Raw genomic sequence first — 25,323 nt, 5'->3', positions numbered from 1 at the left:
ACGTCTGTGTGCGTGTGATTTTTACTAAAACGTGAATTACGCGGTTTCAAAGTATATTTTTCTTTTAACAAACTAGAAGCCCTTTTTTTTGCCATTAATTAATCTCGTACCTCATGCCAGTGGCTGCATGGTGTTCTAGTGCATGAAGAAGTCATAATTTAACCACTTCCCTACTGTTTGATAGAATATTTTCATGTTTCCCACTACTATAAATACCAGAATAAATAGGCATAAAGTTACATCTTTACAACATCCTTGATTACGTATTTACTTAGAATAAATTCCTAAGAGGGAAACTGGTGTCAGAAAGTCACAGATGCTTTTGAATTAGTCAGAAGAACAGTCAGAAGGGGTCAGAGCCTCCAGCAGGGGCCCTGAGGCCTGGGACCCCCTTTATGGCTCCTTTGCCATCATATCAGTAGTTTAGCCATTCACCTTCTCCATTCATTCCCATCTGTAAAATGGGAACAGTGGACAGATTCAGAATGTCAAGGAGGAAAGGGTCCACCCCTGGGGGACGGCCGTGCTTTGCTGGGAAGTACACAGCAGCCAAACTGTGAGGCAAGGATTGAACCCAGGGTGGGGCAGGACTCCTAGTCAAGTGCTCCTCACACCCTGCCCAAATATACTTCCCCCGCGCCCAGCCTGTGGCATACCTGGTGACCTGGTGACGGCGGCCCTGGCTACTTCACCCTCCCAGTGGCCGCCCCGAGCACAGCTAGAATCACTGAGCCTTCATCAGAGTCCCGACACTGCCTCGAGGGCTTTACAGCTATTACCTAATTTTCATTCTTCCCAGCAGCCTCTGAGGAAGGCAGTATGGCCTTGTTTTATGAGTGAGGAAGGAAATTGAGGCTCAGAGAGAGAGGTGCCTCAACTAAGGCCACGTCACCAGGAACTCGAGGAGCTGGGTTCACATCCAAGCCTGCCTGACTCCAGAGCCCGACGCAGCACCGCCTCCCACTCGGGGCCAGCAGCTCCTGGGTTCATCCACGGGGGAGGGTGGGGGAGCTTCCCGAATTGATGGCGCCCACACGGCCCCATTCACGAAGCCCCATGCCTCTCCCTTTATAGGTGTTCCGGATCAAGGCCATCAAGCTGGGAGAGAAACTGCTGCCCGCCTTCAACACCCCCACGGGGATCCCCAAAGGTGTTGTGAACTTCAAAAGGTAGGTCACCTTCTGGTTTCCTTCTTGTGGCTTTGGCTGCTTCTGTGTGGAAACTGAGGCACAGGGAGAGAACAGCACCCGCCGTGGGAATGACCGTGAGCCAGTGGCTCTCCAGGGCCAATGTTTGTCACCAAACCTGGGTCTTAGGATTCATAAGGCCTGATCTTCCCAAGGTGGGGAGGGGACAGCTGTTCTGTGATCGTCCCCCAACACTGCCTTGACTCACAGCTCTACAGGTGTATCCCATTCACCTCCCTCCCCAGCGAGGGCCAGGGGCCAGTAGGCACATCACATCCTCCTGCCATGAGGAGGCACCGCAAAGTGCTAGAGGGCTTGAGACTCTAAGAAGAGGGACCCCTGTGGTCTGCCAACCCCCACCCTTGGCCCCCAGCAGGGCTGGGTCTCAGGAACCTAGTGTCAGAACCCAGAAAGGCTCCTGGGGGGATGTCAAGGTCATGGAAGCTCAGACTCCAGGGATTAAAGGCCATGGCCAAGGTCACATAAGCCAGTAACTGACCATTCCAGGACTTCCAACTCCATTTTTAATCATTCTTATCAAAATGGAATTTCCCTCTCTTTAAAAATGATAAGTGCTCGTTGCAGAAAATGTGGATTACACCAATAGTGTTCGATAAGACCAGAAAACTCCCGTGTGGTTCCGCTAATCAAAGAAACCACTGGGAATACTTCGTTCTACTGGCTCCGTAATTAAAATGTTGATTCTTACTGGCTCCTTCCGTGATTTTCCTTCCTGATATGTTGCTTAGTTCAGTGTGTGAACTAGACTTTCTGGGTAGTCACTAAGTCACAGGATGCCAGAGCGAAGGGGACCTTGGGTGATATACTTAGAAAGAGTAGAGCAGGGGTCTGCAGTTGGGTCCAGCTCCACAGCCTGTGGCTACCTGTCCCCACCTCCGCCTGCGCTGCTACCCTTCCCTCTCATGGGGACGGGAGTGTGTTTATATCCACTCACTTCCCAGGTGTGGCAGCTGAGACCCAGAGAGGGGAAAGGACGGGGTCAGAGTCAGGAGAACCAGTGGCCAGCCAGCTTCATGATCTGTGAATCATTACAAGCATGAGTCTAGCTCCTGGGGACCCCCAGTGTGCCCCATTGTCCTGCCTTCGCTCACTCTGTCCCTCTACCAGTTGCCCTCCTTTCCCAGCTCCCCTGCCCAGCAGAGCCTGGCTGATATGCCACCTTTGCCACTAAGGCAGAAGCGTCCCAGCCTCTCCTGGCCTCCGGGCACTCCGTCTGCTTCCTTACGGCCTCGTTCAGGTGCCTCTTCCTGTTCCCTGCTGGCCTGGGGACTTCTCGAAGGCAGGGACATGCCCAACTCTTAGCCCATTCCTTCAGCAAATATCTGTGCGAGGTACTATGTGCAGGATAAAAGGTCAATGGCACAGCTCCTACCACTTATTGGGCAATTCTGTGTACCTGGCCTTGTGCTCAGGGTCTCCGTACATCGCCTCACCAAAGTACCCCTCACAGCACCCCTCTGAGGGCAGATATTTATATTATCCCCATTATTCACACAGTCTCAGAAGAGAAAATAACTCACCCAAAGTCTTACAGCTAATAGGTAATTGGGGCTAAGATTTAAACCCATTTTGTTACAGATTGAAAACTCTGTTCTGTACACCTGCCTGACCCTCCCACAGACTGGACCCTGCTTCCCCCCCCCTCCCTCCCCCGTGCAGACCCCTGGGAGACGTAGTAGGAGGCACCCGGGAGCTCCCTGGGCCATTCGCAAGGTTCTCCAAGAACCCTGAGTCCACCTCACCAGACTTCCCTGAAGTGAGGTCTTTTTTGTTTTAACTCAAAGATTTTTTTTTAAGCTTATTTATTTATTTTGAGAGAGAGTATGAGAGAGAGAGCAGGGGAGGGGCAGAGAGAGAGAGAGAGAGAAAGAGAGAGAATCCCAAGCAGGCTCTATGCCATCAGCATGGAGCCCGATGTGGGGCTCCAACTCATGAACCCTGAGATCACAACCTGAGCTGAAAACAAGAGTCAGGCAGTTAACCAACTGAGCCTCAGGGGCCCTGAAGTGATGTCTTACCTCAGGACTGTCAGTCCAGCAGTGGCCCCAGCCAGCTGCCTGGGGGGGAAGGACAGTGCCCCCCAGGAGGCCGGGGCACAGGGCTCTGGTCGAATGTGGGCTTCCTCTCTGTCCTGGGGAGGTCCCGCTCTTCTGGTCGCCCTGCCTTGGGCCTCGCAGAAGAGAGGGGACTTGCCTCCTCCATCTCTTTGCTTACTGCCTGATCGGAAAGCATTCCTGGGCTGTGACATCACATAAATCTCACCAGAGGCCACAGAGGGGCCATCAGCGCCAGTCGAATCCTGTCCTCAGTGCCGGGGTTGATGTCTCAGAGTCGGACACTTGGAGTTTTGCTCGGATTCCTTTCCCACAAACACTGATCCTGGAGAAACACAGCCAGCTGTCACGGAGAAGACACCAACATGGCATCTTTGCGGCTCTCTCTCCCAGGGCTAGCGCCTGGGCCTCGCTGCCGGGGTCTGGGATCTGACCTCAGCTCAGCCGTCCTTCCCTCCTCTGCGCCTGGTGCTGCCCGCCGCCCCCCAGCCCTGCAGCCACAGCCCTGCAGGCCTCACCCCTGTCCTTCAGAGCTGGGACCGGATGCAACACAGATCCTAACAGTTCTGATTAAGAAAATGCATTTATTTTTAGGCTATTATTTGCATGCTGCCAGTGCCATATACATATGTATGTATATGCATATTTCCTGGCAACACCTCCCTTTCATTTTCTGGGTAAAAGAGTCTGTTGCTAAAACTGCATCCCCGTTCCATCCCGGGGGAACGTCAGGGATGAGTATGGCCGGACCCGCGTGGCGCTGAGTTTGCTCTTTGGAGAGGGCCGGCTGGTGGGAGCTGGGGCACACGCTGCTGTCCCTGCCCCGGGCAGGGCTCACTGTGGACAGCTCCGAGAGAAAGAGCCAGACGGGGCCCCAGCAGGAGGGGTACATAATGAGGCCCTGCTGCCAGGTGAGCGTGACTGCTCTTCCTGCTTGGGAGGCAGAGGCAGGGACAGCTGTGACCTGTGACCCTCGGGCACCACTGAACTATCTGAGTGGCACTGGCCAGTGCAGGGACTAATCTCTCTGACACACTCGACTGCTGCCCACCCAAGTCACACAGGCAGAGATACACGGGCCCGGCTGTGTCACAGTCTCTTGCATCCGTACCCTCACTCGCAAATACGCACTTGTATATGCACGCTCCTGCCACACACATACATACACACCTTAATAGGTGCTGATGTTTAGCGAGCATTCACTGTGTGCCACACGGGATGTGAACACATATGATTCTCTCTTTTCAATGGGCCCCGTTTCACCAGTGACGAAACTGAGGCTGAGAGAGGTGAGGTAACGTACCCAAGGTCACACAGCAATAGAGGTAAGTTAGAATCCACGTCTGCCTGGCTCCAAGTTAACAACTATATCAGACACATGAGCGCACACATACATACACTGGAGCTTCTGCCATGCTGGGGAGGGGCAGCCCCTTCCACCAGCAGAGAAACCACAGGCTGCAGGCACACTTGCAGGCTTCAGAGGTCGGGAGGAGGGCAGAGGGCAGAGCTCCCATTAGCCCATTGCCTCACGGGGCTGAGCAAAACACCTCCTGGCCTCTGGATGCTGCCCCTGAGCACAGGCATTTGGGGCACACAGTAACTAAGATTCGGATTCACCTCCACCAATTCTGTCACTTACTCTGACCTTGGAGAAGTGTCTCCCCCTCTCTGAGTCTGAAATAAGAATCGTGGGATCTACCTCTGAAGTTGGCTGTAAGGATAAAACAAGATGCTACCGCTGCCTGGCACCCATCAGGAACTCAGGAACTCAAACGAGCAATAATTTTAATAAACTATAAACACATAATTTATATGTGCATAATTACATAATGTTAAAAATGATAGTAATTACCTGCCTGATTTGTAACTCACAATAACTCTATGAGGTGTGGGTACTGTCATTTAACAGATGAGGAAACAGGTTAGAGAGATCAACTGACCTGCCCGGAGTCCCGGGGCAGTGGGAGCCAGTGTGGAAGGCAGGCAGGGGAGAGGGGAGGCAGACGCCCACTGCCCCCCTCTGACCAGAGCCAGTGTGCCTGTCTGCCAAGCTGGTTCCGCTGCAGGAAGCCCACTTGGGAGGGTAATTGTTGGGAGGGAGGGGAAAGGAAGGAGAGGCTCATGTGCAGGAAAATGAGAACAAAAGGCAGCTGGGTGACTGGTGGCTTTTTTGACCTTGAATTTCTCTGCCAGGGCAGGAAGCATCCATTATTCAAGAAACCCTCTGTGGGTACCCACGGCTCCCACTGAGAAAGCCAGAAGGAGAGGTCTCACTTGGCCTGGAGGGAAGAGGGACAGAGAGGGGACACTTTCCCCTTCCCTCCGGGTCGATGTGGGGCCATCTGGGTGGGAGACTGTTAGGCGATGTGCAGAGCCCAGTCTGAATCCGGCCTCCACCACCTACCAGCTCCAACCTTCCAGTAACTTCTTCCCTCTCCGAGCCTCAGTTTCCTCTTTGCATATTGGGATTAATGTTACTTTACCTTGTGGGCTTTAAATGAAGTCAAGATGCAAACAGCTTGACCCAGTGCCTGGTATCTTTAGTGGCTCAATAAACAGAAGCTGTTTTATTTATCATGTGGGAGCCAAGTCTCCCATCTCCATGCAACCGGTCTCTCTCTACCTGCCCCCTGCCCCCAAGTCAGGGAAGTACCAAGGAGAGGGAGACAGGAAAAAGGGGCCAGTGGTCGTCTCTGTTTATTGAGGCCACCTGCTCCATAAGATCCTAAAACTGGAGTCCTCCATCTGTTTCTGGAAGTTGAGCTTGACTTCAGAAACTATCCAGGCCCGATAATGGAGCTTAGAGAGGAGAGGGGCCGCCTCAGAAGAGCCCCAGCCCACCCCAGGAAAAGGAATGCCCCTCAGATGGCAAACCGTGACCTCCTAAACCCCTCCTCCCATGCCTGCCTTCCTAGGTCCTGTCCTGGGGAGACAGACAGACAGAGGCCAGTTCCGCAGGGAGGTAGAGCCATCCCAGCTAGGAAGCAGAGGGGCTTCCTAGAGGCCAGGGCAGAGCCAGCCCCCTCAGCCTGCACCTTGGAGGCCCTACAAAGTGAGTGGGGCACTCACTCCACCCTGCTCTGTCCCACAGGAAAGATCATCATGATACATATGAGGAAACTGAGGCACAGGGAGAAGCAGCAGCTTGCCCAAGACCACCCCTGTCTGCACTTTTCTCCTCCCTCTTCATCCCACAAAAGACCTAGGAATAGAGACCAGGACCAAATACTCTTGCTCAGTTTGATGGTGCAAGAACTAAGGTGTATAAGGCGGGGATGGTTTGCCCATCGCCTCTCAGCTACAGGTACCAGGGAGATTTACGTGAAGGCACCTTTCCAGGCAGCATATAATTAAAAGAGAGGCAGCCCACATGATGGTTAGAACGAGCGCTGTCTTCAGGCCAGCCTTGGGTCCCAGGCGCTCCACCCAACTGTGATCGAGAGTGAGCGACATCACCATCCCAGACCTTGTTGTCCTCATCTGGGAAAGGGGCAGATGGGAGTAAGGTTACCGGAGACTCTGCACCATTCCTCCTTAGAAGCACCCAGTACCTGCAAGTGGTTAGTTGCCGGCCTTCTCCAGCGAGGCCACGGGGCCACTCTAGGATCTAAGGTGTCCCTGAGACACGCATGACCGACTTTGCTCCGAGGGCCCCTGTTTCTTTCATTCCTACCCTCGGGCCTTCTCAGGGTCCAGTAGCTCCAGGCGTGTGGGCACTCCGGGGACACCGGCCTGTCGGTATGGGTTCCACAAGATTCCAGGCAAGAGCCGTTGTGTGCCCTTGGGCAGCACTGACAGTGTGTGGGGAGAGAAGGGGCCGCGAGGGGTCCAATCCCAGCCATGGCAGTTTACCCTCCACGGCCACCACCACCGACTGTGAAGCGGCTGGCTTGCCTTCAGCCAGGGGACAGAAAGTGTTCTGTGTGGTCTCTGTGGTCGATCTCACCTGTAAACTTAGCGTGGCTTGGGGGCCAGGCCTTGGCCATCGAGGCAGCCCTGCTGCCGTCCTTGGGCCTACAGGCCTCACAGGGGCTGCTTGACAACAGAAACAAAGAGGCGTGCATACAGACAGGCCCGGCCTCAACTCACCTGCAGCAAGTCAGTTCACTGACCTCAGTATCCACATCCACAAAATGGGGCTATTGACAATACTCACCCCTGGGGAGGAGCACCCGAGATCAGATGGCCTGGCACCAGCGGGCCATCCCCCCGCAAGCAGTCCCTGTCACTCTCAGCAGGGGAGCCAGCCCACAGACAGGGGCCTGACCGGCGCTTCTGTGTTTTCACAGCAGCTCCATCAGGAGCTGGGGCTGGGCCATGGCAGGCAGCAGCAGCGTCCTGGCGGAGTTCGGGTCCCTGCACTTGGAGTTCCTGCACCTCACCGAGCTCTCTGGCAACCAGGTGTTCGCAGAAAAGGCAAGTCTTCTCCCAGCTCCTCCCTGTGCTCCACACCGGGAGCACCCCAGGAAAGTGGGTCCACCTTGACCAGGGTGGCCAGTGGGGACCTGGAAGGCCTTCCACCACCGCTAAGACAGCCCACGGCTGCTCGTGGAAGCCACGAGTGTGCCCGAAGCCAGGTGACACGGAAGGCGGGCTCAGGGGAGGAATCAGGGCCCTGCTGGGGCAGGGAGGAGGTGAGGCTGCCGGCAAGGTTTTCACTGGTGCCGTCAGATCCAGAGAGAGTGCGGCAATGGGAATCCAGGCACCAGCTCGCCTGGGCAGGAGTCGGCCACCGGGTGCAAAAGTCCCCTTTCCAAAGACAGTTAACTTCCTCCTGTGAGATCTGCCTGCCTCTTCCTTGCAGATGCCCGCCTGGCCCGTGTTGTCAGCAGGCTGGCAGTGCTGCTGCCTGGGCAGCAGGGGCACACGTCTGTCCTCTCTCACTGTTGCCCGGCTGGCTGAGGCCACAGCAGGTGCTGAGAGCTGGCACCCAGGCTGTCATCCAGCCTGGCAGCTGTCACTCCTGCCCCTCTGTGAAGCCCTCGGGAAGAAGCGGGTCCTTCGCCTTACAGCCCTTGGCAGTCCCACCGCCTGCGAGTGTCTCTGCGGGTGTAACCCCAAACCCGAGGAGGGGAGGTGTACACATGCCCCCCTCAGATGGCACCCAGGCTCCATCGGGAGATGTCCCTTTCTGAGTCCTGCCCTGAGAATGAGGTCCCGCCTCCAAGGAGAACCCTGTGGGCCCCCCTCACCCCCGCTCCCAAAGCCTTCCCTGCTCTGAATGTTGGCCTCTTGGAGTTCCAGGAGTGCAGGGAGAGCACAGACTCCCGCCCCCACCTGCTGGCTCCCAGTGTCGGGTCTGCCACCCGGCCTCAGAGCATCACCCTGCGCTCCCATGAGGAAACACAGGATTCCGCCAGGCCCGGGAATCTGCGTTTTAATAAGCACCCGTGTGCTTCTTGATGCCAGGGTTAGGGGAACTGCTTATTCAGTGTGGGAACCCCTCTGAGCATTCCTGGGAAGCACAAGAATCCCTTGATCACTTCCTGTGTTGGGGCTCACTACCCCGTCCCCCTCAAATGGCCTGTCATGTCAGTCCTGCACTTCAGAAGCTTTCCCTTGAACTGGGAGGTCTCTGCCTCAGAAGTTTTCCCTTGTATTGGGAGGACTCTGCCACCCCGGGACACCCCACCTTGAAAGTTCATGGACCCTAATGGGTTTTATTTTCTGATCCTTTTTTCCTACCTCCAAGCCCTCCCTCCCCTACCCTCCATGTATCTTTTGCTATTGACCCAAACTCCCCCGGGGAAGGTTGTGACTGGCTCACGATGGAAAGGGACAGGGGGCTCACTCTACCCTGGCTAGTCTGGACACACTAGCTACCACTGCCTGAGCACCTACTATGTGTTGGGTACCTTATATCTCTAATCGCCCCTCCAAACCCTGAGGTGGGTCCTCTTGCTGTCCCCATTTTATAGAGGAAGAAACTGAGACTCCGGGGTTAAGTCACTTATCCTGGGCCATCCAGCCGGTAAGTGATAAAGCCAGGATTCAAGCTCAGGACTTCCTGGTTCTGAAGCCCACGTTCTTTCAAGACCAGATTAGTATAGCTTCAGGCTTTCCCCCTCGAGTCCATCTGCCTGTCTCTCAGTCTCTCTCTACATTTACATTCACTGGCTATTTTCATCCCCCAATCATGCCTCCCACAGAGGCAATTATTGGCAGTCAACAAATTGGCCCAAATTCTAGAAGCACCCGCGCCCTCCAGGGGAGCCAATTTAGCCTGCTTCACTGCTCACCACCAGGACAGGCGAGAATAACTCAGGTACAAGCACATTCCTGTCCCCCGTAATGGACTCCGTTAACATAAATGGATACGGAATCTCATGTGGTAAAGCGAAGTGCTGTCCCCGGGAAACAAAGGTCTGACAGCTAAAAGGCTGCTCTCCCTGCCCCTCGTCTTGGAGATAAATCTGTGAGCAGGATAGAGTATGTCCCCGGGGGGCGTTTCTGTTCCACGGGATTCTGTGCTAGAAGGATCTCGTGTACTGTCGGAGAGCGGACCCCAGGGCATGAAGCCTTCCCGCTTCTTGCCCTTTGGAGCAGCAAAGCTTGCAGGTCTAGCCTTCTCTTGCTCCAGCTGCGGGGGGCCTCTGCTACACGTGCTGTGCGGGGCCTGCCCCGACCCGTGTTGGATGCAGGGGCCGCTCTGTGTGCTCAGCCAAGACCTGTCTCATGTCCTGGCCCTTTCACTTTGTGAAGTGAGCGACCACGGGCAAGTCACCGAAACTCTTGAGGTTCAGGCATGTCCTGAGGTAACAACGCGGGTTATTCTAAGGGTTGGAGGTGAGGTATTTGCACTGGGGCCTGGCTCAGAAGAACTGAGGAATGTTAACAGCTGTGGTGGCGGCGGTGGTGGTGGTTAAAACCCTGAGATGCCTCTGTGGGCAAGGGGGTGCTGAGGGGCCCAGGCCTTTCCTCTGGACTGGTTCCCGTGGTGGCAGAGAAAATAACATAGTGTTGGGCTGAACCACATGAAAGAGCCGGCGCCTGACCATTCCAGAACTATGAAAAAGGCAGTTTTAACTTACAAATGAGTCACTATCACTTATGTGAACCCCCCCGCTGCCGAAAAGGCCCATCCCCCAAAGCGATGCACAGTGAGGAAGGGGTGAAGCGAGGGGGGTGTGGGGGCCTGGCAGAGCCCCAGGCAGAGTGTCAGTGCAGAGGCGGTGGATAGGCCCCACGATGGCCGTGTCCTGTGTGCCCCGTCTTGCCACCTTCGGGCTGGGGCCTGCCGTTGGTCACAAAGCTCTCCCTCCTGCCTCCCCGGAGTGGTTTCCTGTGTGGATCCAAACAAACTGCCTCTGCTCATTGGCTAAAAGTCACTGGCTCCTTCCAGAAAGTGAAGGTGCGTCTGGTGTCCATTTCTTGGCAGGTCAGGAACATCCGAAAGGTCCTCAGGAAGATTGACAAGCCCTTCGGCCTCTACCCCAACTTCCTCAGCCCAGTGAGTGGGAACTGGATGCAACGTGAGTATAGAGATGCCACTACCCCTCCCCCCCAACACACACACACACACACACACACACACACACACACACGTGCGCGCGCGCGTGCGCCACCTTCAACTGCTTGCCACTGGCATCCGGTGCAAGGCACCTGGGCTAAGGGACCAGGGACACGTTCGTCAGAGCCGAATGCTGGCAAGGCATTTGCTCTGTGCTCGCGGATCCCACCTGTCCTGCCAGGCACTGTGTGTGTGGGGGGGGGGGGTCTTCACTGCTGCCATTGCTATTGTGACAGGTGTGGTGGCTGCCACCTAGTGCGGCCCCCACACACCTGCTATCTCCAGCCTTCCATCTCTCAGGATGCTGCTGAGGCCTCCCTCGTCACCCCCAAGCTTGTGGGAGTGTCACGGAGAACCTTCTGGGGCAGAAGTGGCCCCCAGAAAGACCATGCATCCTCTCCGGCCCCTTTGATCTGGTGCCCCCCACCTCCAACTTTAATCTTTTGTTTGTTTGTTTGTTTGTTTTAATTCTTAAGTGGAGCCTAACAATACAGCAATACAAAAACCATGAATTCCCTGCAGTATCTTATACCTACAAGAACTGGTCCTGGGATTTCCTGCTGTCCTCTGTTCAGAGGCTTGCTCCTCCACTGGACAGGCGCCAGGTGCGAGTCACCCCTGGAGCCTCCTTTACAGCCCCCAGCTCCAGCCACTGAGACAGAATGGGGCTGGGGGGTGCAGGCTGGAGAGTGTTGAAAAGTCCCCCAGGACCCTGCGATTGCTCCCTTGTCAAGAAGCCTTGATTAGGAGGTCATAGCACAAGTTGGTGGTGGCAGGTTCCTTGGGCCCTGCTTCTGTGGGCTTCCCAGAGCACCTGGACCCTCCCTTCCACCGTTTCCGCTCAAAGACCGCTTTCCCTTTCCCCTGCCTGCAGCCCCACTTGTTGTGACATCAACAAGGGCTCAGGAGCAAAGTAGAGTGAATCTAATGGCTGCATGGCTGTGGGGAATTCACTTTCTCTCTTCGAGCTTGGTTTCCTCTCCTGCAAATGGGAGGAGAGCTAGAGGTATGTTCTTTGTGCACCACGGAGAGGTGTGGGAATAACGGTCAGAAGCGGCGGGAAACGGATTTCAGTTCATCATCCAAAGATGATATGCGTTGTTCTGAAAGATGATGAGTCCCCATCAGGAAAAGCATACGGTCTGGGCCTGGAGGGCTGGCCGGCCAGCAGGGACACCACGGAGAAACTGCAGAGACAGTGTCCTTCCAACCCTGAGTCTCTGTGATTACAGATCCGGAAGGCCCAGAAAACTTGACCCAGGAGTTTTCCCCTAGTGATGACCTCACTCCCAAGTGGCCTCCTGCAAAAACCACTTACAGAAATGCAAAGTATTTTTAACCAAAATGCACCGCCAAATCCAAAAGTGCAAGGAGAAAATGAAGGTTTGAATTACGGATTATGGCCATGGGAAGAGACAGTTCAATAACTGTTACTGCTTTTAATTGCGAGACCCGACTGGGTAAGGAGACAAACTGCCCCGCTGCTGGCGAGCTGCTCCAGGACGCTGCAGCAAAAGACATAAAGAGAGGGAGAGGGGCGTGGCTTCCCAGTCCCAACAGCCACCTTAGCAAATTACAGGGAGCGCCCCTCCCACCCAATGCCGCTGAGAGGCATAACTTTCTTTTTAGGCTGTGCCAGGGCTCACAAGGCTGAGCAAAGTCGGTCACATATGAAGAATTGTTTCATATTAATAAGATACGAATCAGGGGCGACTGGGTGGCTCAGTCGTTTAAGCGTCTGACTTCGGCTCAGGTCATGATCTTCCGGTTCATGAGTTCGAGCCTCGCATCGGGCTCTGTGCTGACAGCTCAGAGCCTGGAGCCTGCTTCGGATTCTGTGTTTCTCTCTCTCTGCCCGTCCCCTGCTTGTGCTCTGTCTCTCTCTGTCTGTCAAAAATAAATGAACATTAAAAATTTAATAAAAAAATAAAATATGAATGTGAGGCCTGCTGTAGAACAGAGGGAAGGAAGGCTGTCGAGTCCTGTTCACCCAGATGCCTGCCTTCCTCCTCCCCTGGGTTTCATATCTGGGCTCATCTCAGGCTTTCTGTGGTTTTGGCTGAGACTTTTTGGTAATTGTATATTTTTCCAACATATGACAACATTCCCAGCTTGCATAAGCTAAGTGTGTTCGCATCCCTTTTTCTCCTTGAATCCTCTGGATTTAAAGCTCATTTGCAACCACAGAAATTACAGGTTAGAGAGGAGTTAGGGCTGCATCCCAGTCCCAGCCCCCCCCCCCATACCTCCTTCTGGAAACTGAGCCACAGGGTAACAGGGGAGGCCAAGCCCCTCCTGCCCCTGGGACTTCACAGCCAAGACAAGGTCCCCAGGCCCCTGCTGGTACCAAGCACAGATGAGACCGCACCTCCCAGAGCCACCCAGAGCTCACATTGCTGCCTGCCCTTCAGCCTGGCCCCCACAGTGGCTGGTCTACTCCCTGAACCCCGCACCTTCCTCAGCGGGAGGCTGTGGCAAGTCCAGAGTCTCTGCCGATGGTACACTATGTCAGCTGCCCATCAGCTGAGTTTGGCCGTCTCTCTGGTTCACAGTAATTTCCTGAGGGCCAGTTCCCCACCTTGTAGGGTGGTGGCCTCCCACTGCCAAGTATGATGACAAGGTCAGGGAGCAGCAATGCCCGTTCCTGTTCAGGCTCTTGGACGCCAACTTGTGCTCCTCTTTTATATTTTATTGATCATAAGAGTGAGACCCAGAGGGGGAAATGGCTTGCCCTGAGCTAAGGCAGATCGATGTCTTCTGATTCCCACCACTGGGTTCTTCGTGTGCCAAATGACAGTTGTTCACTTTGGTAGAGGCCCGTGAGAAGCTCTGCGTGTGTCCCCAAGAGGGTGTCATGTCACAGACTCCCATGGCACTCCTGGGGGCCTGGCTCCCCTCTCCTGCACTTACCTGCCAGAAGACGTCCTCAACTGTGTCACACACATGCTGCAATCACATGACGAAGTCCAAACTCTTTGACTTGGCATTCAAAGCCCTTCCCAACACAGCCCAAACCTACATCATTTCCTTTTGGTCAGGACCTCCTGGACATCCACCGGGTGCCACACAGGCTATGGGCATAAAATGTGACTCATACACAGTCCCTCTGCATAAAGAGCCCACAGCCTGGGGTGCGGGTGGGGTGGGGGGACAAATAAACAGATACTGATACCATAGCTTTGGGAGCAGCCAGCGGCAAGGCACTCCCAGTAATCATAGGACCCACCACCACTGAGCGCTTCCCACATGACAGCCAGATTTGCGTGTGCATTGTCTCACTCCTCATGGTCACCCTGCAGGGAAGGACTGTGAGCGGGTTGATGAGGACACAGAAAAGACTTTCTGGGAAGGGGATGCCTGAGCTGGGGCATGGTAGGGAGGAAGTGTTAGCCATGTTGGAGGGGAAGGGGAGGGTCTTCCTGGCAGAGCGGTCACCCCAGATGTGAGATCGCATGGGGAGGCAGGGGGGCAGTGGAGAAAAGGGTGGCCAGAAGCAGGCCCAGATGAGGGTGGCGGTGACAGTGCCCTCGCCGTGTGCCTCTTCTGTGGGCTGTGAGCTGTGGGGGGTCCCTGAGCAGAGGCTGGCCTGATTTAACTTCCGGCCTTCCCCAGGCCCCTGCTCAGCACAGACCTGCTCCAGCCACGGACACGCCATCGACATGCTGGGCCTGGCATGCCCTGTGCCCCACTCTGTGCTGTGTCCTGATCTATGTCTTCCACATAGCATTGGGGGGTGGGGGGTGCACTGTGCTGGTGTGTCCCTCTTCACACAGCAAGGTCCAGCCCACACACACCCCTTCCTGTGGCGCCCCAAGGTTCAGGATGTCTCTGGTCTGTACCAGTTTTTGCTGAGCCCCTGCTGGGCCATGATTTGTTATGGCCAGAAGGAGCCAGAAGAGCTGGTTTACTGTGGGTAGTCCTTTCAGCCCAGTTTCCCGGTCCCCACCTGTCTTTACTCTCTGACTTTTGGTCCCTCTCTCTTCACACTTGTCCTTTCTTGTCTCTAAGCACCTTTCTTTTCATGCTCTGGTTGACTGTAAAGCTGCAGAAAGCATGGGCTCTGGAATAGCTATTTAGGCCCACTCAGTTTTCCCATCCGGGAAAGGGGTTGACAACGCTTACTTACAGGCTTCTTGGGAGATGGTTACAGATAATACAGTAAAGCTCCTGGCCTACAGTATAGAATTGGTAGTTTTTGACAGATTTACTGTTTCTTTTTCTCTCCCCCCCACCCACTTCCCCTGGCTTCTGTCTTCTTATCCCGCCTTCTCTAGAGTAGCTGGAAATAACTTCCCCATGGCCCCTTCACCACCTGAATCTGCCTCCCATTTTCCTTCTTCTCTCTGTCTTTCTGCTTAAATGAATCTTAACAGGGAATTGAAGTTTGCTCTTTGTTTATCTATCAAATGCCTTTATGTTTCCTTGTTGTTCATTTTTAAAGCATGTGAGCCAAGTGATTTCCGTGTCTTACTGCTCTGGTTAAGCGCTCACGGTTGACCCGTCTTTCTCCTGGGACAGCCCTGAGTGGAGTCACCTCCTCATTCAGCCACCGCCTCATGATCCCGCTCCGTGGCCAGCTCCCAGGGCAAAGAGGGGCTCTTCAAAACCCAGTTCTTCCCCTGTCCCCCCAGCTCCTTGGAAACTCCATTTATCCTAATCTGCTCAACTTAAGCTCGGTTTTTCTGAGTAGTTCTGTACTGTGACTAAATTAAGGCTCCCATTCCTCCTTCCCGTGGCCTTTTATGAACTTGTCCAGCATTAATTACCATCTTTGTCACCGGGTAATAAAAATCTCTGAACTCCCTGCCACCAGATTATCTTTTTAAAGAAATGCAACTCATTTACAGTGAATAACCAGAGGGCCTGCCTCCTTGGTCTGCTAAAGCGACATGATTTATATACCCGCGTGAGCCCGTGCGCTTGTGTGCCGGGTGACGGTGCTCAAGGTGGCCCTGGGTTCCCCGAGACACAGGCTGTGCCTTCCTTTCAGCCCCTGTTCTCTCAGGGCTCAGAGGCTGCTGATCAAAGCTTGCTCCCCACCGGCACCCAGCGCTGGGGGGCGGGGGGGATGCACACAGGCCAGCGCGTGAGACTCGCGCAGTGAGTCCCTGGGTAAGGCCTGCCTGGCGGCCCTACAGCTGGAGACAATGTTCCTGTCCTCTCTCCCCTCACAGACCACGTCTCGGTTGGAGGACTTGGGGACAGCTTTTATGAATATTTGATCAAATCCTGGTTGATGTCAGCCAAGACAGATGTGGAGGCTAAAGATATGTACTACGAAGCCTTGGAGGTAAGACAAGGGCCTGATTCTTCACAGGCGGTTGCTCATTCACCACCTGCTCTGGCACGGGCCCCTGGGTGTGTGTGGGGGGGCCCACTCCGCATCCCCCTCCCCACCATGGTGAGCTGGCCAGAAGAACAAGACCATCTACTCCCCTGCCGGTTGCTTTGCACACCCAGCTCGTGTCTCTTCTCGAACACCTTGAAATTAAGGCTGTGTTAGCATCCTCATTTTACAGAGGCAAAACCCAGGCTCAAGGAGGTAAAGTCATTTGTCCAAGGTCGCACAGGAAGTGGCAGTCAGTCTGCTTCTGAAACCATGGTGTGTGGGTTCTGGTCAATGTGTCAGAGCCCAGAGCAGAGTCAGCTGGTGGCCTGGGAGCCCCCAGGTGAGGCTGCCAACGCAAGAGCCTCAACTGTCTTCCTGGTGAGGCAGAAGTGATGTAATGAGCATGTCCAAACAGTGGAGTGTCTGGTCCTGCTCCTTCTCTCTATGTGGATGGGAACCAAGGCCCAGAGAAGGGAAGGCACTTGCTCAGAGGCACACAGGGCAGAGCTGGAGCTAGAACCAGATCTTCTAAGCCAGTCCCAGTGCTGCCCCCATGGTCCCTCACCCCCGCTCATCTGTCGGTTGGGTGTGAACTGAACAAGGGATGGGGGGCTGAGACGGGGTCTGCAAAGAGGGGGACACCTCAGGACGGAAGAGGAAGTTGGTTAGCCTGAGCTGTTGGAAAGGAGGTTATAGAAGCCCATCAATAGATACTTCTGAGCCCAAGTAAGGAAAAGGCCCTGGGTAGACTCCAGGCCTCAGTTTCCTCCTAAAGTAAGTTGAGCAAGTTTGATTTGCTCTGCTGCCATGTTGATCTGAGGTCTTATGACTCCTAAACTAGACTTCTTGCCCCTCTGCCCTTCTAAGTCGGTTCTCCACACGGCAGCCAGAAGAACTGGGTCCTTCGCATTTGGAATAAACTAGACTCCTCACCTTTGCCCACCTGATCTAGACCTCCTGATCACCTTGAACTCTTTCCCCTTTGCTGTGGCCCCCAGCCTTCTGCAGACCCACCAGACTCATTCCCACCTTGACGCTTTTGTACCTGCTGTCCTCTCTACGTGGAATATCATTCAGATGGCTGTGTCCCATTCATTGGTCAACTCAAATGCCACAAGAAATTGGCCTTTCGCCCCCTCTCTCTGTCACAAACCACAGACTTATTCTCTTCTTTGCCTTTATGAGCCCTGAAAATTATCATGTGCACATATTTGTTTACTTGTTCATTGTCTGTCTTCCCCCAAATAGAATGTGAGCTATCAGGGAGCAAAGATCTTTTCTGGTCATTCACTGTGTCTGCCTCCCTCCTAAAACAGTGCCTGGTACAGAGCAAGTGCATACGGTTTTGTGAACAAATGAACACATGATTGCTGAAGGGATGGATGGATGGATGGATGAGTGGATGGGTGGATCAGTGGGTGGTTGGAAGGATGGGTGGATGTATAGAGGGATGGATGGGTGGATGCATGGGTGGAAGGATGGAGGGGTGGATAGGTAGAAGATGGATGGGTGGATGGATAGATAGACGGATGAGTGGATGGGTGGATCAGTGGGTGGGTGGAGGGATGAGTGAAGGTATGAACAGATGGATGGGTGGATGGGTAGGTGGAAGGAAGGAAGGGAGAGAGGGAAATCAGAGGGTGGGTGGGAAGGACAGGTGGATGGATGGAGGGATGGATGGGTGGATGTGTGGGTAGAAGGATGGATGGGTGGGGGGTGGGTAGATAGACAGGTGGAAGGATGGATGGGTAAGTGGATATGGTAGACGGACGGGCGTGAACAGTTGGACAGATGGACGAGTGATCTCTAACTACCTCTGATTGCATGAGTCTGGCCAGGAACAGTAGTGCTTAAAGGAAGTGCATTGAAACAGGCCTCCACAGCCGTGGACCTTTTCAACTGTGGGCTTGGTGATTTGTTTTCCCCACCCAGCTCCCCAGACCTTGGTCATGAAGCAGCTACTGGGACTCCAGTCCCATCTCAGCCTGAGTCTCAGCCCCAGATTCAGCTTCGGCTGAGCTTAGACCGCAGCCAGTGTCAGAGGATCAGTGTTGAGCTTGCACAGGGGATGCTGCCTGGAAAGGCCTTCCTACATTTCAGCCATTCCTTGCAGGGCAAACATGGAGTTAGTGAACAGCCAAGTTCCCTGCCCTCAGGGCACACTGCAGTTGAGGCTTCAAGGGAAGAAATGGCCATGAATTATTTAAGCAAACCGGGAGCTTTATGGAAAGCACTTGATTGAACAGGAGAGAACTTGGCTCTGCTCCCTGCATTTGAGATCCCCAGTGAAGAGCCTGGAGTAGCTCTGACCCTGGGTAAAGACTGGGCCTCTGGCAAGTTTGGGGCTTTGAAGAATATTCTGATAATTCTCAACCTTGTCCACACATTAAAAATCACCAGGGGAGTTCTAAACTCCCATTGCTGGGGCTGCACCTTGACAAGGCTACTCAGAACCTCTGGCCTGGAAACAGCCTTGAAAGCTGCCCTGGGCAGGGGGTGGGACGGGGCGGGGCAGAGGTGGGGGGCAGGTTTCCAGTGTGTAAGTTAGAACAGTGTCCAGCAGAGGTGGGTGTGGATGACTCAGACCGGTTGACTGGGCCCACCCCTGAGGGTCACAGGAGGAGAGGAGGGGCAGCTGGAAGAACAGAGAGAGCATCTTGTCACTGTGGCCTCCTCCAGGCAGGTGCCTGACTGCCTTGTCTTTTTTAGCCCCATCTTACAGATGAGAAACTGAGGCTCCAAAAGGCCCACGGTCACACAGCAGCTGTGTCAAAGCCAGGGTACAAACACAGGTCAGATCGCTCTCGGGAGTGTGCAGATGGGGTCCTCTCCTGGAAGCCAAAGGAAGCCAGACGCTTTGCCTAACCTCACAGCTATCCCAGGACTTATTCCCAGTTGACAAATGAGGAGAAGGAGTCCTCAGCAAAGTGAAATAAATTTGCCTAGAATCACTCAGTTCTCAGACTGCAGAGCTGGGATTCAAACCTAGACCTCTGTAGCCCCCTCAGCTCTGCTGTCTCCTGCTTTGATTTAGGCCTAACCAGTCAGCTGGCAGCCTGTGCTGTCTCGTGTTTGGCTTAGGGTTTTAGAAGGCCTTGATTTTTAATCTTTGCACCTGTCTGCTTGTCTCAATAGCTTCCTCACAGAGAGGCTGGTCTGTCGTTTCCTCTTTACCACAATTACTTAGCCTGGCATTAACCCAGGATGGAAATAACCCACGGCGGTCAGTCTGGAAGGGATGGTGTTCGCACTGCCACGCATGGCTTCCTGGGATCGCCCCACGATATCAGGTTCCCCCCCAAATGTCTTCGGTGGGTAACTGAACCGGATTTCTGCACCCCGGGTTAGCCTGCCACCCCTCCTCCACGCCCGTGTGGACCCAGCTCTGCCCAGGAGCCAGGGCCCAGCCCAGAGCAGACCCAGCCCAGCAGTGAGCAGCCCCCTGGTGGCACAGGTGCCTTGGGTGCATCACATCATCAGAACCTCTGCCTCTGCTACTCAGTGAGAGTCCTGCAGCCAGCCCACCAGCCGGAACCTCACAGGGGCGGGAAAGGGACAAACGGATCCAAGAGCGAAGGTGTTTGAGTGCCGTCGGTAGGTCAGCCCCGGGCTGGAGGTTGGTGGCGGCGGCTTCAGCTCTCACGCAGCGCTCCAAGTCCTGGGAGAGAGACAGGCTTGCCACAGACACATACACACACAGCTACGGACACACAAAGCAGGGACGGCATCGTGTGGACAGGGAACAGGGGAAGAGAGGACCAGGGCAGCAGCCGTTTGGGCCGGAGGCAAGCCCGAGGGGCAGAGTTGGGGCGGAGCGTGTTTCTTGTAACATGCCGGCCACAAACCATAATTCTTATGTGTACTTGATTTTGTCGGTAAGTCTCTGACTTGCAGGTAAGCCCCCTGAGGCAGGGCCCAGGCTGTGTATCTCCAGGGACTATATCCCCTTGCACCGAGCCAGCGCTGGCACGGAGGAGGCACTCACAGAATACTGGAATACTCAAGGGGAGGGGAGGGCAAGAACGAAGAGTCTGGGGTAGGGGGTGGGCTGGAGAGGAGCTGGAATAGCCCACGTGCACGGAGGGCTCTCTCCACTGCACACACCTGCCATCTGAGCCTCACAACCCTGTGAGGTGGTTTATGCTCATGTCCCCATTTCATACACTTGGAGAGCGAGGCACGGAGAGCACATAGAACCTGCCTAATGTCACACAGCTAGGAACTGATGGAGGTGGCATTTGAACCCAAGGGGCCTGCTCCTGGGAGCCATGTCTGTGGCATCAGGTTAAACTGGTTCGTTATTTACTGAGAGCCGAGACCCCTGGAGAATAGATAGATCAGAGGGGCAAGAATGCAGAAAGAGGTCCAGCCCGGGCCCCAGAGGCCCCAGCCCTGGACTGGGGCCCACGGGCGCTGCCATCATCTCTGACTCCAGGGCTCCCAGGGAGTAACGGCAGGGAGTGAGGGGCATGGCGGCCTGACACCCATACCCCCCAACCTCCTGGGAGTCTTTTCTAGCCGTATCCTCCCCCATGGGAGTGGGGGATGGGCACCTCTCCAAGCCCCTTGTTACCAGAAGGAATAGCCATCAGGGAGAGGAAGAGAGGTCTGGGCATCTGGTCCTTGGCTTAATCCTGGCGTGGCTGGGTGACCTGGGATGAGCCACCTAACCCCTTTGTCTGTAGAGGGCACTGCAGTCATGTGCCTGGCCTGTCGTGGGCAATAAATGAGGGGGTGTGTGGTAAGGGCTTATAGAGAGAAGCTCCTAACCTCTTGTGGGCCCTTATTAGGAATCAGATAAAATATACAGATCCTCTTCCCATGAAAATGCACATACACAAAAGTGTCGCATACAGTTTGGCCTTTTGAACCTCCCAGAGCCCACCTACAGGCCAGCTGGGCTCCGGGCTAAGATTCCCTAATGGAGAATACAGTGGAGGATGGATAAGGAAGCATTTTTAAAGATTTTTTAAAAATCTTTGTACACAGAAGATTTAAAAGTGTATGTAAGAGGGGCACCTCTTGGGATCAGTCGGTAGAGCATGCAACTCTTGATCTCGGGGTCATGAGTTCAAGCCCCACGCTGGATGTAGAGATCACCTAAAAATAAAATATATGTGTTTTTTTTAAAGTCTAAATGAGAGACTCACCCTAGGGAGCTGCCTTGTGTGCAAGCCCCCAGCAGGCACCAGGCTTTGGCCAGGCGAGTGGCAGAAGGTCCCACAGGCCCCATCAGGGGCCAAGGTCAAGGTCAAGGGCCTCCTTTGCCTGGGATGGATGGCTCACCAGAGCTGCGGTCACTGCTGTCTGCAGAATGTTCATTTTCCGTCCTTTCCCCCCTCCCTTCTCTGTCCCCCCTCCCCCCGCCTCATGACCCCTCCCCCTGCCCAACCCCCACCTTGCTCCCAGGCCATAGAGACCCACTTGCTGAATGTCTCTCCTGGGGGGCTGACCTACATCGCCGAGTGGCGAGGGGGCGTTCTGGACCACAAGATGGGGCACCTGGCCTGTTTCTCCGGGGGCATGATCGCCCTCGGCGCTGAGGATGCCAAGGAAGAAAAGAGGGCCCGCTACCGAGAGCTCGCAGCCCAGATCACCAAGACGTGCCACGAATCGTACGCCCGCTCAGGTAACCGTGCGAGGGGAAGGGCAGCAGGAGAGACTGAGGCTAGACACCAGGAAGAACTACAAGCCAGCGGAGCGGCAGTGAGTGAAGGGAACGCAGTCTCACCTTGGAAGTTATGTAGAACTTGTACAAGGGACATGCTGTCTGTGCACTGAGGTCGTACCCGAAGTTCAAAGGAAAACAGGGGTGATGTATGAAGCACCTTGCCAAGTGTCGGCCCACGTCATCACCAAACCTCACAACACAAATAAACTGAGGTCCAGAGATGACTTGGCCAAGGGGCACAGAGCAGAAGGTCCTCCAGGCTCCCAGAGCCTAGTGAATTCCTTCTCCTGGAGCCCTTACCCCCAAATGTACCCCTGCCTCTCCCACCCCTCCACTCAGGGGATCTTACCGCCTCTGGCACCACCCCATTCATCACTTTCTTTGTTCCCAGATCACCAGAAAGCTTGAGAGCTCCCTGACCCTCCCCACCTAACCTTCAACACAGAATGGTCAAATGCTACAATCCAAAGTCACGTTAAAGAACATGAGCCCAACTCTCTGTTTTACACATGGGGAAACTGAGTCAGCCCAGAGCGGGGAAGTGACTTCACCAAAGTCACACTGCACGTGAGTAGCTAAGCCAGGGCTAGAACACAGGTCCCCTCATGCCCAGCTCCTTCTTATGTGCTGCCTCTTTGAACAGCACCCCTCAGAAAAATCCCTCCTCTGGGGCCCAGCAAGGTACCCACCACTCTGAATTTAATCCCAGGCTTGCTTGGAGGAGAGGACCTAAGATCTGCCATAAACATTCGCGGCTCAAGTGCCACTCTGCCACCCACCAGCCAGGTGGCCTCTGTTTTCCCATCTGCTCAATGGAAACACTAACACAAGTCTCCCAGGGTGAGATAGAGGGGCCCGTAGAAAGCACATTGCCAACCACCTTCAGCCACAACACGGAGGCGTTTGTTAGCCTGACATGGGTCTGTGACCCCTCCACTCGAGTCCACGTCTCCGGGAGCTGTTTTCATGAAGCCAGTGATTTGCAGCGGGTCCTCACAACGGGTCTGCAATTCCATTCAAAGAACCAGGGCCATAAACAAACAGGAAATCTCAGGAATAATAGAAAGCTTGCTTTTGTCTGGGACAATCAGCCCAGACCATAAAAGATATGCACTTAATAGAGCATGCTGCTCCAGCCCGCCTGCCCCGGAAGGCCACAGTGGTCGCTCCTGCCCTCACCCCATTAGCCGCTCGGCAAAACCACTGTTTGCCAATGGTCAGGAGCAGCTGCTTGATTTGAGCGATCGAAGGGGTCAGGGTCTGGCGGATCCCGTTTCTGCGAAGCCTTCCATGGAAGACTCTACATGAAACTGCAAAGCTCCAGTTGCCTCTTGAGGAAACACACCCCAGGTTATCTCAGGGTCCTGACCCAACGGGAGGAAGGAAGGTACACCTGAGGACCAGAGCTGGGCACTCGGCTGACCCAGACACGATGTGTGGGCATTAACAGGAGGAGGCCTAGAGTCTCAGACCCAGGAGGAAAAGAGAGAGCGTGCAGTCCAGGGAAAAGGCATCAGACAGGGTCACACCCCAGCTCAGTCACAGCTCGCTGTGTTACCTTGGACAAATTACTTGGCCTCTCTGATCCTCAGTTTCCATATGCCTGAGAGAGGGACCAAAACATCTACCTTAGCAAAGAAAACCATTTTTTAAGGATTGAAATAATGTCTGGGAGGCACCAAGCACAGCCCTTGAAATCATAGGTGGTGGCGACAGTCGTGGTTGTATTTGTGGTCCTCCAGAAACCAGGAATAGCACCAAATGGTCCAAAAACAAACAAACCCAACAACAATAACAGTGAAACTCAGACTTCATCAGGCCCTCTTTATCTAGCTGCCTCTGCCTGGGTATGTGCTTCTGGGCAGTTCTTCCCCCATCTCCACCTCAGCATTATCCCAGCCTGTCAGCTCTGGAAGGCTGGTTCGGGGAGGTGTGAAAAGCAGTTCCCTAAGAAAGGGGTCTGTGGAGAAGCATCGCTGCATATCAGCATGTTAAAGGCTCTGATAAGTCCTGCAGATGGAAGACTCTTTCACTTTTTCTGACCCACCGTTCCCCAAATATATTTCACCCTGAAATCCTTTCTTGGCTGAGCTCTGGTTTACACAGCTGGGGAACATCACCCAAACTTCTGTCTCCCCCGACTGCTAGATAGTTCATTTGGACTCTCAGACTCTAAAACTGCAGAATGTTCACAGCCTCAAGGGCCTTGCGTTGGCCAACCTAGGCTGAGAGGGAAGCTGTGCGTTTGCCAGGCCCAGCTCTGTCTGGCGGTACAGGCAGGTCCCAGCCTGTATCAGTCCATCACCACCCCTCACCCCGCCAGTTCTTCCAAGCCACGGAGATCTCTCCTGGGGCAGCTGGGTCCTGAAAAGCAGGAGGTGGGAGGTCTGACCTAGGCCCTCTGGTTGATCCTCCCCACAGATACCAAACTGGGGCCTGAGGCCTTCTGGTTTAACTCCGGCCGAGAGGCGGTGGCCACACAGCTGAGCGAGAGCTACTATATCCTGCGGCCTGAGGTGGTGGAGAGCTACATGTACCTGTGGCGGCAGACCCACGACCCCATCTACAGGGAGTGGGGCTGGGAAGTGGTGACGGTGAGTGGGCTGGTTGGGGGGAGGGGTGACCGGGTGACAGGTGCCCTGATGATTCAGTCAGGGGCCCCAACACCCTCACACAGGCACTGAGAAGAAGGTCGGGCTAGGTTGACGTCCAACTGAGGTCCTGAATGCCAAGGGTCAAGGTGAGGTTGCAGAGCCCAGTGTCCCCAGCTGGGCAGAAGCAGGCCAGGAACTGAGAGCCCACAGCCTTTGGGGCCTGGGCTCTAGTGCCAGCAAACTTAGAGGGCCAGAGGCAAGGCGGCAGCCAGAGGGACCCAGAGCACGTGTGGTCACTGCTTTCTGACCTTGAAGCCTGAGCTGATGGCGTTAGATTTCCCCTCTCAAGCAGGAATAGGCCACCAGGCCAGCAGATCACCTCCCTGCTCTGCCCAGAGCCCGCCCAGCCCTGGGCAGCCCCCACCGTTCTCTGGGCTCTGCTCCCCACCACCCATGTGTCCTCCACCAGCCCTCTTCTCCCCAACTACCCAGGAGGAAACCACATGACCTTCCCTGGGGTAACTCCAAAGGCAGGCATGGGGAGTCCAGAAGGATGTCTCCTGATGGATGCTAAGCCTTCTCTGTGCCCCCCCTTTCCCAACGTCCCCTAGGGCCCACTGCTCTGAGGCACCCACTGTCCTAGGGAGAAGCACGAGCATTATACTTGGGCATAAGCAGAGCATTATACTCGGGCAGGGCGCGGGGGCCCACTCAGGTTCACTGACATGGTTCATGGGCCAGAATCCCCCTGCTTCCCTGAAGGCCTGGTTCTGGATCAGTGAAAGGCAAGGGTTTTATGCTTCTGAGCCCAGTCCACAGACCCCTCAGTGGGTAAACATTGCATTTATTAAAAAAAAAAAAAAAAGGGGCGCCTGGGTGGCTTAGTCGGTTAAGCGTCCGACTTTCGCTTAGGTCATGATCTCGCGGTTCGTGGGTTCGGGCCCCGCGTCGGGC

General features: G+C 54.7%; 1 protein-coding gene across 2 annotated transcripts in view; it reads left to right on the top strand.

Annotated features, from left to right (window-relative positions):
- Nucleotides 1–25,323, top strand: part of MAN1C1 (mannosidase alpha class 1C member 1) — a 138,353-nt gene that overhangs the window by 110,506 nt on the left and 2,524 nt on the right. The window contains exons 5-10 of one of the 2 annotated variants that reach the window (XM_039232314.1): nucleotides 1,075–1,169; nucleotides 7,558–7,681; nucleotides 10,644–10,737; nucleotides 15,950–16,065; nucleotides 21,514–21,733; nucleotides 24,197–24,369. In XM_039232314.1, coding sequence (XP_039088245.1) covers nucleotides 1,075–1,169; nucleotides 7,558–7,681; nucleotides 10,644–10,737; nucleotides 15,950–16,065; nucleotides 21,514–21,733; nucleotides 24,197–24,369 — 822 coding nt within the window. Of the gene's footprint in view, nucleotides 1–1,074; nucleotides 1,170–7,554; nucleotides 7,682–10,643; nucleotides 10,738–15,949; nucleotides 16,066–21,513; nucleotides 21,734–24,196; nucleotides 24,370–25,323 lie in introns of both variants that reach the window. The other variant, XM_039232304.1, reaches the window with a different exon arrangement.

Source organism: Hyaena hyaena, unplaced genomic scaffold, assembly GCF_003009895.1.
Source record: "Hyaena hyaena isolate Hyena2069 unplaced genomic scaffold, ASM300989v1 scaffold_3, whole genome shotgun sequence".
NCBI lineage: Eukaryota > Metazoa > Chordata > Mammalia > Carnivora > Hyaenidae > Hyaena > Hyaena hyaena.
This window is presented reverse-complemented; position numbering and strand designations above follow the sequence as displayed.